This window comes from Saccostrea cucullata, unplaced genomic scaffold (assembly GCF_032062105.1).
Source record: "Saccostrea cucullata isolate Sc308-1 unplaced genomic scaffold, CSIRO_AGI_Scuc_v1 ctg3021, whole genome shotgun sequence".
Lineage (NCBI taxonomy): Eukaryota > Metazoa > Mollusca > Bivalvia > Ostreida > Ostreidae > Saccostrea > Saccostrea cuccullata.
Genome location: NW_026938148.1, coordinates 30,119 through 42,544, shown reverse-complemented (window position 1 = coordinate 42,544; position 12,426 = coordinate 30,119). Strand labels below are relative to the sequence as shown.

The following is a 12,426-nucleotide window of genomic DNA, read 5'->3' as shown; positions in this document are numbered from 1 at the left end:
GTGATTTTCTGACTTAGGAAACATCTCTCCATGATATTTTCTAAAATGATTTATATAGATATAATAGTAAGTTTTATTTTCATATGCACCTCATATATTATATTTTATGCTGCGGTGATAAATCGTTTCTCTTTCTATTCTCTGTGTTCAATTTCTTCATTTCATTATCTGCACATAAAAATCATTTTTGAAAAAATAAGCAGCGTTTTATGCTTCAAACTATTTTCCATGTGGTTCTAATGTCATTGTTGTTTACGAAAATCAATATTACAAATTTAAAACTTTCTTAGGTGAAATTTATGGCAGAGGGTCGGGACCCCTTAAATGAAACATACAGTATACATGTATCACTATATAAAAAAATGTATATTGTAAACAGTAATTGTTTAATTTCCTATTAATAGTTAATTGTGTTACAATAATTTTCACCAAAATACATTTTATAAATTAATCATGTTACAAAACCCTAGCATTTACAAACATTTTGTTGTTTTGTTGTTATTTTTAGGAGATATTTAATTTTAGCGGTCTCAGGACCCTCGCTAATAATACCAAAAATAAATCTTCTCTTAAAATTCTACTTATACGGTATTTTCCAACCTTGTTAGTTAAAAAATAAGGTATCATTTTTAAACATCTATCGGGCTATAAATACGGGTTGGTCACGAGAATAAATTCCATACAGCCCGAAGGGCTCTATGATGAATTTAATCTCGTTAATTTACATTTCTGACTTATTCATACTCTACATTTGCCTGATTGTGACTTTTAATGTGTAATATGCATTATTTTTCAAACCCAACGGCATGTATGTTATCCAGTGAATGCCCGTCAACATATTATGACGTCATTGAGAAATTACGTCCAACGATTATCTATACGCACATCTATGACCTCTTGACCCCGTACCTATATTTATACAGTCATAAATACGCATTGCTTTCAGTAGTGTTAAAAAAAGGAAAAATTTGCGAATGTAAATATTAATAATTGTTAGTAATGATATCCGGTAGCGCGGCTTTGTCAAGTCCGACTTCATTATGGTCTGACAATGTTATAGTCTGACACTATCACAGTCAAAATTATTTATAAGCGAAAAATAAGGTTGACCCGCTCAGCGAAGATCCGACGTTGAATCAAAGTTGGCAATTCAACTCAATTTGAATTCAGTGTTGAATCAACGTTAAATTCTGTATCTAGATTTATCATTGTCTAAACCCAACTTCAACTAATATTCAACGTTTAAACAACGTTGTGTGCCTGCTGGGATCAGCCACCAGGTGGCGCCACAGGACAGTATTCCGATTATCAATATCCCCAAAAGGATATTCCTCCTGACCCTTATCCTTATCAACACGTACTAAGTGTTTTGCAAGGATTAGCTCACAATGTGGTTGTAAGACTTTATTTTGAGGAAGTTTAAACGCAACTAGGTTAAGGGCTACCCAAAGGTAGATCAGTTTATGCAGAACCTCAGGAATTTGATTATGACGTCACGGTGAAATTGTACAAATGAATCTCGGCGAATATATAATAATTTCCTTTTTTATATACTCTTACATACTTTGATTACTCATAAATATTGTAAATATAAATCAATGTGTAATTCATCTTGTCATTAAAACACTATTTGAATGTAAAATCAAAGCCAACTTGATCTCGCTGTACTAACAGATATGACGTCATAGGCTAGTTTGACATGCAGTTTCTCTGTACACGAGACGCAGATCAAGCTCTATTAGTGGAACTGAAAATATGAAAATTTAAACTAAATAAACTCGATCTGAATAAAATTGATTCATATTTTTGAATGCATTAATCAATAGTTAACAGTCTTATTGAATTGATAACTATTAGGTCTCATATAAAGCCGCAGTCATGCACTTTTATATTAGAAACGTACTACAATCACAGGTACTACCCCTCCAAAATTTCAAAAGTTCAACGATATCCGCTTGATTATAAATTATGATATTTTATACACATGTAGCTATTGTCCCTACTATTTTGAAAAGTGCTGGGAGCAAGTTGTGCGCTGTTGATTTTTTTCAGTAATTTTACATTTCTTCAATGCATATAGTGTAAATGCACATAGTTTATCAAAAGTCGGCTAAATTTCATATAATTCCTGGGCATGGAGAAGTTGCTCCCAGCACTTTTCGGGTTAAGAAATTTGTCTTAAAGAAAACGCAATCAATTTCATAGTGAAAAATTATCCGTATATCCTTGAACTTTTACGATCTTTGTATCCCTACATATTTTGTCTAATTTTAACCATGTCACGTGACAAACAGCTGATGTACGTGAAGTCGCTTTGGCCAAACTCGGTTGAGACCCCATACATACATATGCATTAGTATAATTGTCATTGAATTAAAACTTATGCTAATAAAAAAAAATATCAACATTATATTGATTTTTTCGGAATATTTTAAGGCATATTTCCTATGGGCGGCCTTAACCTAGCTGCGAAGAAAACAGTAGAGGCTCAGGTCGGTGTTTACATGTACATGTACTATTCATCATATATATTTTATAAAACCTTAAACAAAAAAAATAAGCTTAGACGTCACCAACTGATGTTAATTAAGTGAGGAGTTTCCTGAATTAATACCTATATGAAAACTTCAAACATTATCCTGTGGATAATCCATTCCTTCTCTGGTAAAAATAAAAAATATTAAAGTATCACTTGGTCATGAAAAGTGCTGCTATTTCTTCACAGAAAACAAAATTCCAAAGTTGAGCACAAAACCGTGTTGAACTTTAAAATTCTGCACACAGGCATACAATCAAGAAATTTTCATAATTTCCTGTTTCCTTTTGAAACAAAAATCTTCGTTTTTGTTTGTTTGTTTTAACAAAATATACTGAATTCAAGATATAGTCAAAGATTAAAATTTCCCATCATATGATATATCAAAAAAAATAAGCAAGCTCAATCACGTGTGCTACAATCAGATGGGTTTAAACTTTATATGGGTTTAATTCTTTTGGTTTTCAACAAATCAAGCCAGATGAAATGAAATTTTTTTTAGATATAATGCACTCCTAAACGAAGGTATAGTAGTACTGCACTTGCATGCACATATTACATGTATAAAATCAATCTCGCTGAAGATTAAGTAATATCGCTCACTATGATATATTGTAAAGGTGAAAGGATTTTTTGGATGTAACCTAAATATATCAAAAGATTGAAAAGTATACAAAAAGTTATATATCTGCGAATTATTATTAGGTAAATAGGCTGGTTCTTCTACAATTGTGATATCACGGCCATCCAGACAGGAATGGAGACTGCCTACCATTCTTTCTTGTTTATGCTGTTTTTGGCCAACGGGATTTTTGCCATTTTTGCAGCTTGCAAGGTAATTATAGAAATGAAAATAGTATTTATATAGGAAGAATTATTTAAGACAAATGAAATGTTCTCAATCATTAAGTAGGAGCAACTGTGTTATTTAAGGAATCACTGTCTAGTTAGGAGAGTATGCCAGGGCATCAACAATAGTGGGAAACATGGGATAATTTGCATAAAGGACGAAGCCCGTTATGCTAAAATTATCCCATGTTTCCCACTATTGTTGATGTCCCTGGCATACTCTCCTAACTAGACAGTGATTTCTTATATTTCCATTTCATTGTGAAATAAAATTGTAGATTAAGAATTTAAAAATGAAGACCAATAGATTAAAATTACACAAGGACTTCCATGCCAATTTCGATAGTCCTCGCACACTGACGTCAAACACAAAGGTAGCCGCACGAGATTTACATGCATATTTGGTCTCCTTAGCGTCAGACACAGAGACAGGTACACACGAGATTTGCATGCGTATTAAGCGCTTCTGACCTATTGACCTGCCTAATTTACATACCGGCAGAATTATCAAAAATATACTCACAAAAATTTCAAAGAATTATCACAGAGAAAAAAAAAATAGAAATGGAAATATTGTAAAATATGACTCTCATAAACGAGGGGGCCGTTGGTCTGCTTTTATCTTTCATCATTTATAGGCAAATTGAAGTATTGACAATGAAATGCATATGTGAATTTAAAACTCTTATCTTCATGACATTTGGGAATATACTTATGTATTGACTGCCAAGTAAGCATGTGCTTCACTAGAAGAAAAAATGTGTAGTCTAGTGAATTTATCATTAAAACATTACGCAAGTGAGTTGTAGTAAAATATGAACATATTTTACTATGTAAGAATGTCGCCTACCTTAAAGTAAGTACAACTATGGTGACGACGGGAAAACCAAATTCTACATGGTGAATACGGTACAGGTACAACAAACAAAGGTAACACACGTGGTGAGTGGTTTGAGGACTGGACAGGACTGACGAAGTAAGCGTGCTGGCCAGCACGGGTGGATGAGTATGAGGTCAGGGTGAAAGGTCATAGGGAATACATTAACATACACAATTTCACTACATTCCTCCCCGTTTTATTTAATAAATCTAGGGGCAATTACTGTAATTTACTTCGTGGAATGTAAACCAGAAATATATAAATATTATCTTATATGCCATGGAAAACGTATTAACTAATTCATGTATCCACATGAACTTGGACGGAATTACATCCAGCACCTTAGTTCTGCAGGATAAACATGTTTGTATGTGGCAAGATTTATTAAAGTAAGTTAATATACGAATTATGATAATCCGCATGTAACTTCCACATTGGATCAAATGACCATGTTTAGCCATACGCATTCCATGTTGTATGTTATACATTTTCTATGTTTTAACACTTAATATAGCCAAAAGGAATATAACTTACCTATGACCTAACACTGTCCTACTTCCATAGTCCTGAAACTGAATGGAGTCATGGCATATGCATGGTTTAGTCAAGTGAGAATCAGTTGTACCAGTATAAAACTTTTATCGTGTATACAACTGATTAACCTATATATTGTGCAAGAGTGCAGTAATATATGTTAGAACTTAACAACAATCAGATATGACTGTGATGTATATTACTGCTAACTAACTTAATATGAATATATTTTAATGTATGTCCGTCACCTTAAATATGTCAATGCCTAAATACTGTACTTTAAAACTTATACTATGTAACTAACTTAAGCCTAACCTAAACTGAGTAAACTGTATACTTTCTTACTACCTAAACTAACTAAAGAAGGTACGTTTCCTTAATTGTCGACTAATCATAGGAGACGCTATGAAATATATAACTATTAAACGTATTTACAAAACATATTCCGCATCAGTACCGTTACTTTCTATAATAAGTTAGCCGGGTATATACGGAAGATGTATGACATATAACTATATACAAAATATGTAAAGCAATCCGCCCAATACCGAATACTGAGAAAGGTCAGCCAAGTATATATTCGGAAAGCATAAGGTTATTTACATAAAGCAATCCTGCCCAATACCGTCACTGAGAATGGTCAGCCGGGTATCTGACGGAAAGCATATATGTTGCATGATTACTACAGTCCTTGTTTAGTTATTCTTGGACATTCTTAGGAACTAGATCAAGGACATGCAACAGGATAGATCATTGCATATTTACGAGTTATATATTGCCTGAATATGCTTCACCCAGATCAGATCTCCATGGAACAGTGAGAGGAACTACATCATCTAGGACACAGCACCAGTAGTGAATTCCACCACAAATCAAATCTTCAGTGTTGAAGTTTGACCTGTAAAAGGGACAAGCTACGTCTATCCTAGATGATGCGTCTGTATTGGTATGCCATCCCTGTGTACAGTCATGTTGTATTTCTGTCCAACGAGCTAGCTAGCTTACATATGACAAAGCATCTTCCCAGCATCGAAAGAAGTTACGAAAAAAGACTATTACTGCCAAGAAGTTCCTTACTATAGTTGTCCAGTAGCGCCATTGCTTAGATGACAGGGTTAAAGTAGCATGTGATAATTCTCTCTTCACTGTCTTGGATTGTATTCTGAGCTCTTACTGAAATTTCTTTATAATAATTACTAACCTCAAACTATTAATTTTATCTTACTTCTTACTAAAATCTCAAGTAATATATATATAAAGAACAGCTAAATGCTTACTTGTGAGATTTGAGTACTATAACCATGAAAGTTAATACTGTGCATATCTACACCACAAGTGCATTGAGCATTGCTCAGTTATTTATTGACTCTGTTTAATAATGAGCTCAGGCAAAGAACATGTATATATATTGAAAGATATTCCATACTTATAATGTGAGCAATACTCAAATACTGACCAGGGTGCAAATAAGTTTCTTAAAATCTATTAAATGTTATGCATTTATACACTATTTTCATCTACAAACTACACTATTTCCCCTCCCTTTTATTTTTAAATGAAGGAAGCAGTAGTAATAGCTAGCTGTTCTAATTGATGTAGGAATACTAGAGCTTATCTAAATGTAGTTTGTGCATATATAATTAGCTATACTGGTGTATTGACTATTGTACACAAATTACTAAAGTACTATAATTGTGTAGGCAAGTCTATTAGTAATTCCACTAAACACCAATGACTAAACAGTGCTGCAAGTTTAAGTTATAATAATCACTTATGTTGGTAATTTTAGTAAGCTTAGTATAATGATCCACTTACTAGATATCTAAACTAGTGATTATAAATATAATATCAGAACTAACGTACTGTAAGTTAGTCAACTACCAACTACTATCAGTTTAGAGTTAACAACCAGTTCTTGTTTTAATGTTAGTTACTCAAATTATATATAAATTAAACGCGAATACGGTCAGATTGCAGTAAAACTTTAATATCACTAGCACTACAGATTACTAACTAAAGACTAAATACTAAGTAGTAGAATAATAAAACAGATTAAATTACTTTAATAATTTGATATAAATCTTAACTAACACTAAATTTTTCTAATTTACTTATATTGAAACCAACAGACTAAGTATAGTACAGCTATAGTATATAACTCGATGAACTCTGGGTACAAGCATTTCAGGGATTTTATGGCAAATAATCTACATCAATGTGATGGGCCATGGCACAACCCAACATTTGTTCTCAAGTGGCAGCCCAGATGGAATGCCCAGCCCATGGTCTACAGAGTGGAATACACAAACAAGACATTCTCCGAAGTAAGTTAGGAGGAAGTTCTTGTCGGCCGCATTCCAAGTAGACCTGGTTGGGCCATTTGTGCTGTCACTTTCAGTGGTGGTTGTTGTAACATACACAGCTGATGCTGTTACAGACAGTGTGGAATCAGCATTCAGCGCTTCACTAATTTTCTTCTGTTGTGGATCCGGTAGTGAAGAGGTTGCTGTTTCCTCATGTTCTGTAACCAGCTCTTGGTAGGAGGACTCCTGTAAATTGTCGATTGTCTGAGCATTCACAACTTTGCCATTGCTATGCTCAGGCAAAGCATCACTCCAATGAGGCTGTGTATCTGCAGTCAAGTCCGGTAGTTGTTGTTGACTGTCAGATGTATCATTTGTGTCTGGAGTTGTTTGGCAACAAGCAGTTGAATACTCACTACTCTGTAGCCATAACTCAGACTTACTGCCATCTGTCTCATCTCTGTCCTCTATGTCTTCTGAGTATGAAATTCCAGGAACATGGAGACTATCCTGTGACACCATGGTATTCCACTGCATACCAGCAGGTGATACATCACCACTCGGTATTTGTGGAAACCCTGGTGGACTCTTGCAAGTAACTGTGGGCATCTGCTGCTACTGCTGCACTGCTGCAGTAAATGCTGGCTGCTGGTGCTGATGGTACACTGGTGCGGGCAGGACAGATTCACAGCTGCTGGCGTCTCCAGGTTTCAACGGTGAAAAACCATCTAATAATTCCTGGCCTTGGCCGTAGGGAATTTCACTTGTTGACATAGCAGGACATGGTTCAGCTACCTCATCGTGTGAGTTTGCCAGTGGTGATGGTATTGGTGGTCCTCCATACATGCACGGCTGTGGGTATTGCTGTTGAGGTACCATGTATCCAGGTGGGAACATTCCAGGATATGGGCCATATGCATAGGGTATGCTAGGATATGGCTGTGGTGATCCAAGGAATTGTTGTGGGAATGGTCCACCAGGAAATGGTACTGGATAGTTCACAGGGACTGGTACACAAGGAGTTGGATACCCGTATGGATTAAGAGTTGGCAGGTATGGTCCACCATAGTATCCAGGAGGTGCTGTACAAGGTGTCATAGCTGGGTTCATCTTGTTGCTTTCAGTAGTTCAAACTTACGGAAATAATCACGCCGTTTGATACTACTGAAACAGTCAATTGGAGAATGTGCGTATATTTATTGCTGTACGTTATATGCTTTTTCTACGTCACGGTAAAATGAAACCGCCGGTGAAAATATCACACACTACTGTGACTGATATGCAACAATTTTTTTTTTGATCAACGTCACTTTAACACAATATAATTGCAATTGTATTTTAGCCGGTTTAATTCATCGGTATAGTCCAGATAGTTTTACTGCGTCTATCTTTCCTCTCTATCTTTTTCTATCTTCTTTTTTATCTTTAATGCTTTCGATCTTTATTTTTAGATTACTGTTGAATATTCAACTTCACTTTAACACAATGAACAATTGTATCTGAGCCGGTTTAATTAAACAGTAAAGTTCCTGGTTATTTAGTTAGATTCTTTCTATCCTTGTCTTTCTATCTGTATATCGCAGTTAGTAAAATAGCGTTTCCTTTATCTTTGCTATTATTTGATAATTCTGTTCTGGTCCAAAATACTTATTCTGTTATTGTTACCTACCTCTTAATTAATTGCTTAATACGTAAATTAACTTGCTTGATTACCGCACTGACTTTTACAACGTTAATTCAACGCCCAATGTCAGACGACGGTAGCAATAAGTACTGATGTTACTAAAATAAATAACCGATAAACTAACTAATGAAAGAATATAATCAATTGATGATGTTATATGAATTGATTATATTTTTGGCAAAGATATTTACTGTTGTTGCACAGAGCTAATATGTAAAAACGTAACTCTACAAAATCAGTTCACTGATGTTTAAAGCGAGCACGTGCGCTTTGATCTATATATAGCTAAAACAGGTAAACCGGTTTGAGTAAACTAGCTCCGTGAAACTACAAGTACAATGTACATAAATCTAACAAAAACACTATATCTCTCTTCTTTCCCCCAAAATATTTTTTAAGGAACTTAGAGAGAAAAAGCAACAATATATAAATATTCTATATCCAAATTAAATTACGAGTCGAGAAGAAAAGGGCACTCCTCGAAAATTGTCAACACGAGTGACAATAACTTTTCAATAGAAAAAAAAAAAAATATTTGTCTCGTGCAAAGGAATAAAATATACGAATAATTTAGAATAAAGTTCAGACGATGTGGCACAAGTGACCGAGATTGAATGAACCGAAAAGAAAAAAAAAATGTTATTTGCACAAGACAATGGAAATATCAAAAATTTCGTACTGACGATTACAAAAAAACGCCCTTACGATATTGTACACTAAGTATAATGAAAATATTCAAAATTTTCGTACTGACGTTTACAAAAACGCCCTTACGATATTTTACACTAAGTAGTAATAAAAATATTCAAAATTTTCGCACAAACGTTTACAAAAACGCTGTACGATAAGTATAATACTAAATACTAATGAAAAACGAAAATGCAAAAATAATTGGACCGTGATATCACCACGTGTTCAAATGCGACTCACGCGTGAAAAAATAACATGGCAAAGTCAAACTGTTGGAACTTTGCAATTAACGTTAATTATAACGCCTGTTTGCAACAGTTTCCTACAGGCTATTCTAAATGACTATACGCAAAATATTTCACTTGTGTTTTTAATCACGAGTGACAGACAATTCACACGTGAATTTTGCTAATAAAAACGTAAATTCAATAAGCCCCGCACCGAATTACCGGCGACGCCAATGTAGTAAAATATAAACATTTTCAAAATATATCATAGTAGGACTATCCTACCGGCGACGCCAATGTAGTAAAATATGAACATATTTTACTATGTAAGAATGTCGCCTACCTTAAAGTAAGTACAAATAAGGTGACGATGGGAAAACCAAATTCTACATGGTGAATACGGTACAGGTACAACAAACAAAGGTAACACACGTGGTGAGTGGTTTGAGGACTGGACTGGACTGACGAGGTAAGCGTGCTGGCCAGCACGGGTGGATGAGTATGAGGTCAGGGTGAAAGGTCATAGGGAATACATTAACATACACAATTTCACTACAGAGTTAAGGCTACATATGAGGGTTTTTATGCAAACTATCAAACAAAATTCCATAATTGCTCTACCTAACGCACAGAAAATGTTAAGACTTGTTTTTTAATACATTCTTGGTACCCACAACATGCGATAGCCAGTACACATTATGACGTCATCAACCTCTACTACACAAGCTTATAAGAAATATTAACAAATTAGCTTCGGCGCAAGGGCATACCTTACTTTGTTTTACAGAAACAAGGTAGAAAAAAGACGAAGGAGATTCCAAGGGTTTGAGATATTGCTGCACAAATGTCGGCACTACAACTGGTTAGCTACTATCCCTGCAGTTTTAAGTTTAACATGGTAAACAATCACAGTCCAGTGAAAGTTTCCTAATATTTTTATCGATTAAGAAAGTTCATAGGATTGGTGCAGCAATTTCATTAATTTTAACAGTATTCTCCTTAATATCATACATTGTTTATTTTCAAATAGATAGGTTATGCCCTTGCGCCAACGTGATTTATTTGATGTGATTTATTATCTTGAATGGGAGAGAAAAATGACGTCGTGATATGACGTCATAATGTGCACTTGCATTAATAAACTGAGGGTACCTCCTTTGTATTAGAAAATCAATTTGATTTTTCTCTGTACATAAAATATACAAATTTTGAATTTTAATTAGCTCATTTGCATAGAAATATTCATATTTAGCCTTAACTCACTTGCGTATACGCTTTTTGTTACAGCTAACATTTAGTTAAGAATATATACTGTATATATAGTAAAGGACCTTACAAAATCGGATGTGGTATAATTATTAATTTTAGAGAACATTATTAGATTATGGAAAAATCAATACCTGTACATGTATAGGATTTCATTAAAATTAAGAAAACATATTATCAAATGCCTAATAAAAATACTAAATATCTTGGTAAAATTGTTCACTTTGAAGAAAGAGCTAGAAATCTAAAATGCAACCAATGACATTTGCAAATTCACAAAAAGAAATTAGATATCAAGGCTCATTTGATAACTTACATGTATCTTGCAGACCCCTCCCCCCCCCCCCCCCCAAAAAAAATACAAATAAATATTTTTAAACAGCTACAATATATGAGATACACTTCTAGTTTTTATCTCTGTCTTCCTGTTGTTTTTTTTTTTCGGTATATGTATGAGAGTCTCAAAATGATTGATTCATAATCAATCATGATCCAAAATATTTTTAAAAAAAGCTGATGTTATGGATATAATAAAATGCTTTTACTGGTTAGTTAGTATGAAATTAATGTTGCATCTGTAAAAGAAAAAAGATGTTAAACAAGAGGCCCAGGGGCCACAGCGCTCACCTGAGCACATCGGGCTTGAATTTACCCCCCCCCCTTTCAAGGTGTTCATCATTTAAACAAACTAGAATCTACACTACCTGAGGATGATTCCATATTAGTATCACTTATCATAGCTTTGAAGTACTTGAAAAGAAGATTTTAAAATGTTTCACTATATATCCCTATGTTAAACTTGGGTCGGCCATTTTGGCCCCACCCTTTCCCCAGGGCCGAGGGTCACGATTTAAACAAACTTGAATCTACACTACCTGAGGATGATTCCACATGAGTTTCATCTTTCCTTGGTAATTAAGAAGAAGATTTTTAAAGATTTTTCCAATATATTCCTATGTAAAAATATGTCGGCCATTTTGGCCCCACCCTTGCCCCGGGGGTCATTATTTGAACAAACTTGAATTTACACTATATGAGGATGATTCCACATGAGTTTCATCTTTCCTGGCCCAGTGGTTCTGGAGAAGAAGATTTTTTAAAAATGCCATTTATTTTTAACAAATTCATAATTATCTCCCCTTGGAAAAGGGTGTGGCCCTTCATTTGAACAAACTTGAATCCCCTTCACCCAAGAATACTTTGTGCCAAGTTTGGTTGAAATTGGCTCAGTGGTTCTTGAGAAGAAGATGAAAATGTGAAAAGTTTACAACAACGACAACGACTACGACGACAACTACAGACAACGGACAAATTTTGATCAGAAAAGCTCACTTGAGCCTTCGGCTCAGGTGAGCTAAAACGGGTGAGGTATTTTATTTTACAATAGCTGTAACATTTATTTTCATAAATCAAATAAAAAAAACATTTTCTTGTTTATATTTATATCTTTACATACA

At 34.4% G+C, this 12,426-nt stretch overlaps 1 protein-coding gene across 1 annotated transcript; it reads right to left on the bottom strand.

The window, feature by feature from the left end:
- Positions 1 to 7,717: 7,717 nt before the first annotated feature.
- LOC134249497 (uncharacterized) lies at positions 7,718 to 8,212 on the bottom strand. Its single transcript, XM_062731844.1, has one exon. It carries the CDS (start codon positions 8,210 to 8,212, stop codon positions 7,718 to 7,720), a length of 495 nt encoding a protein of 164 aa, XP_062587828.1.
- Positions 8,213 to 12,426: the final 4,214 nt, after the last annotated feature.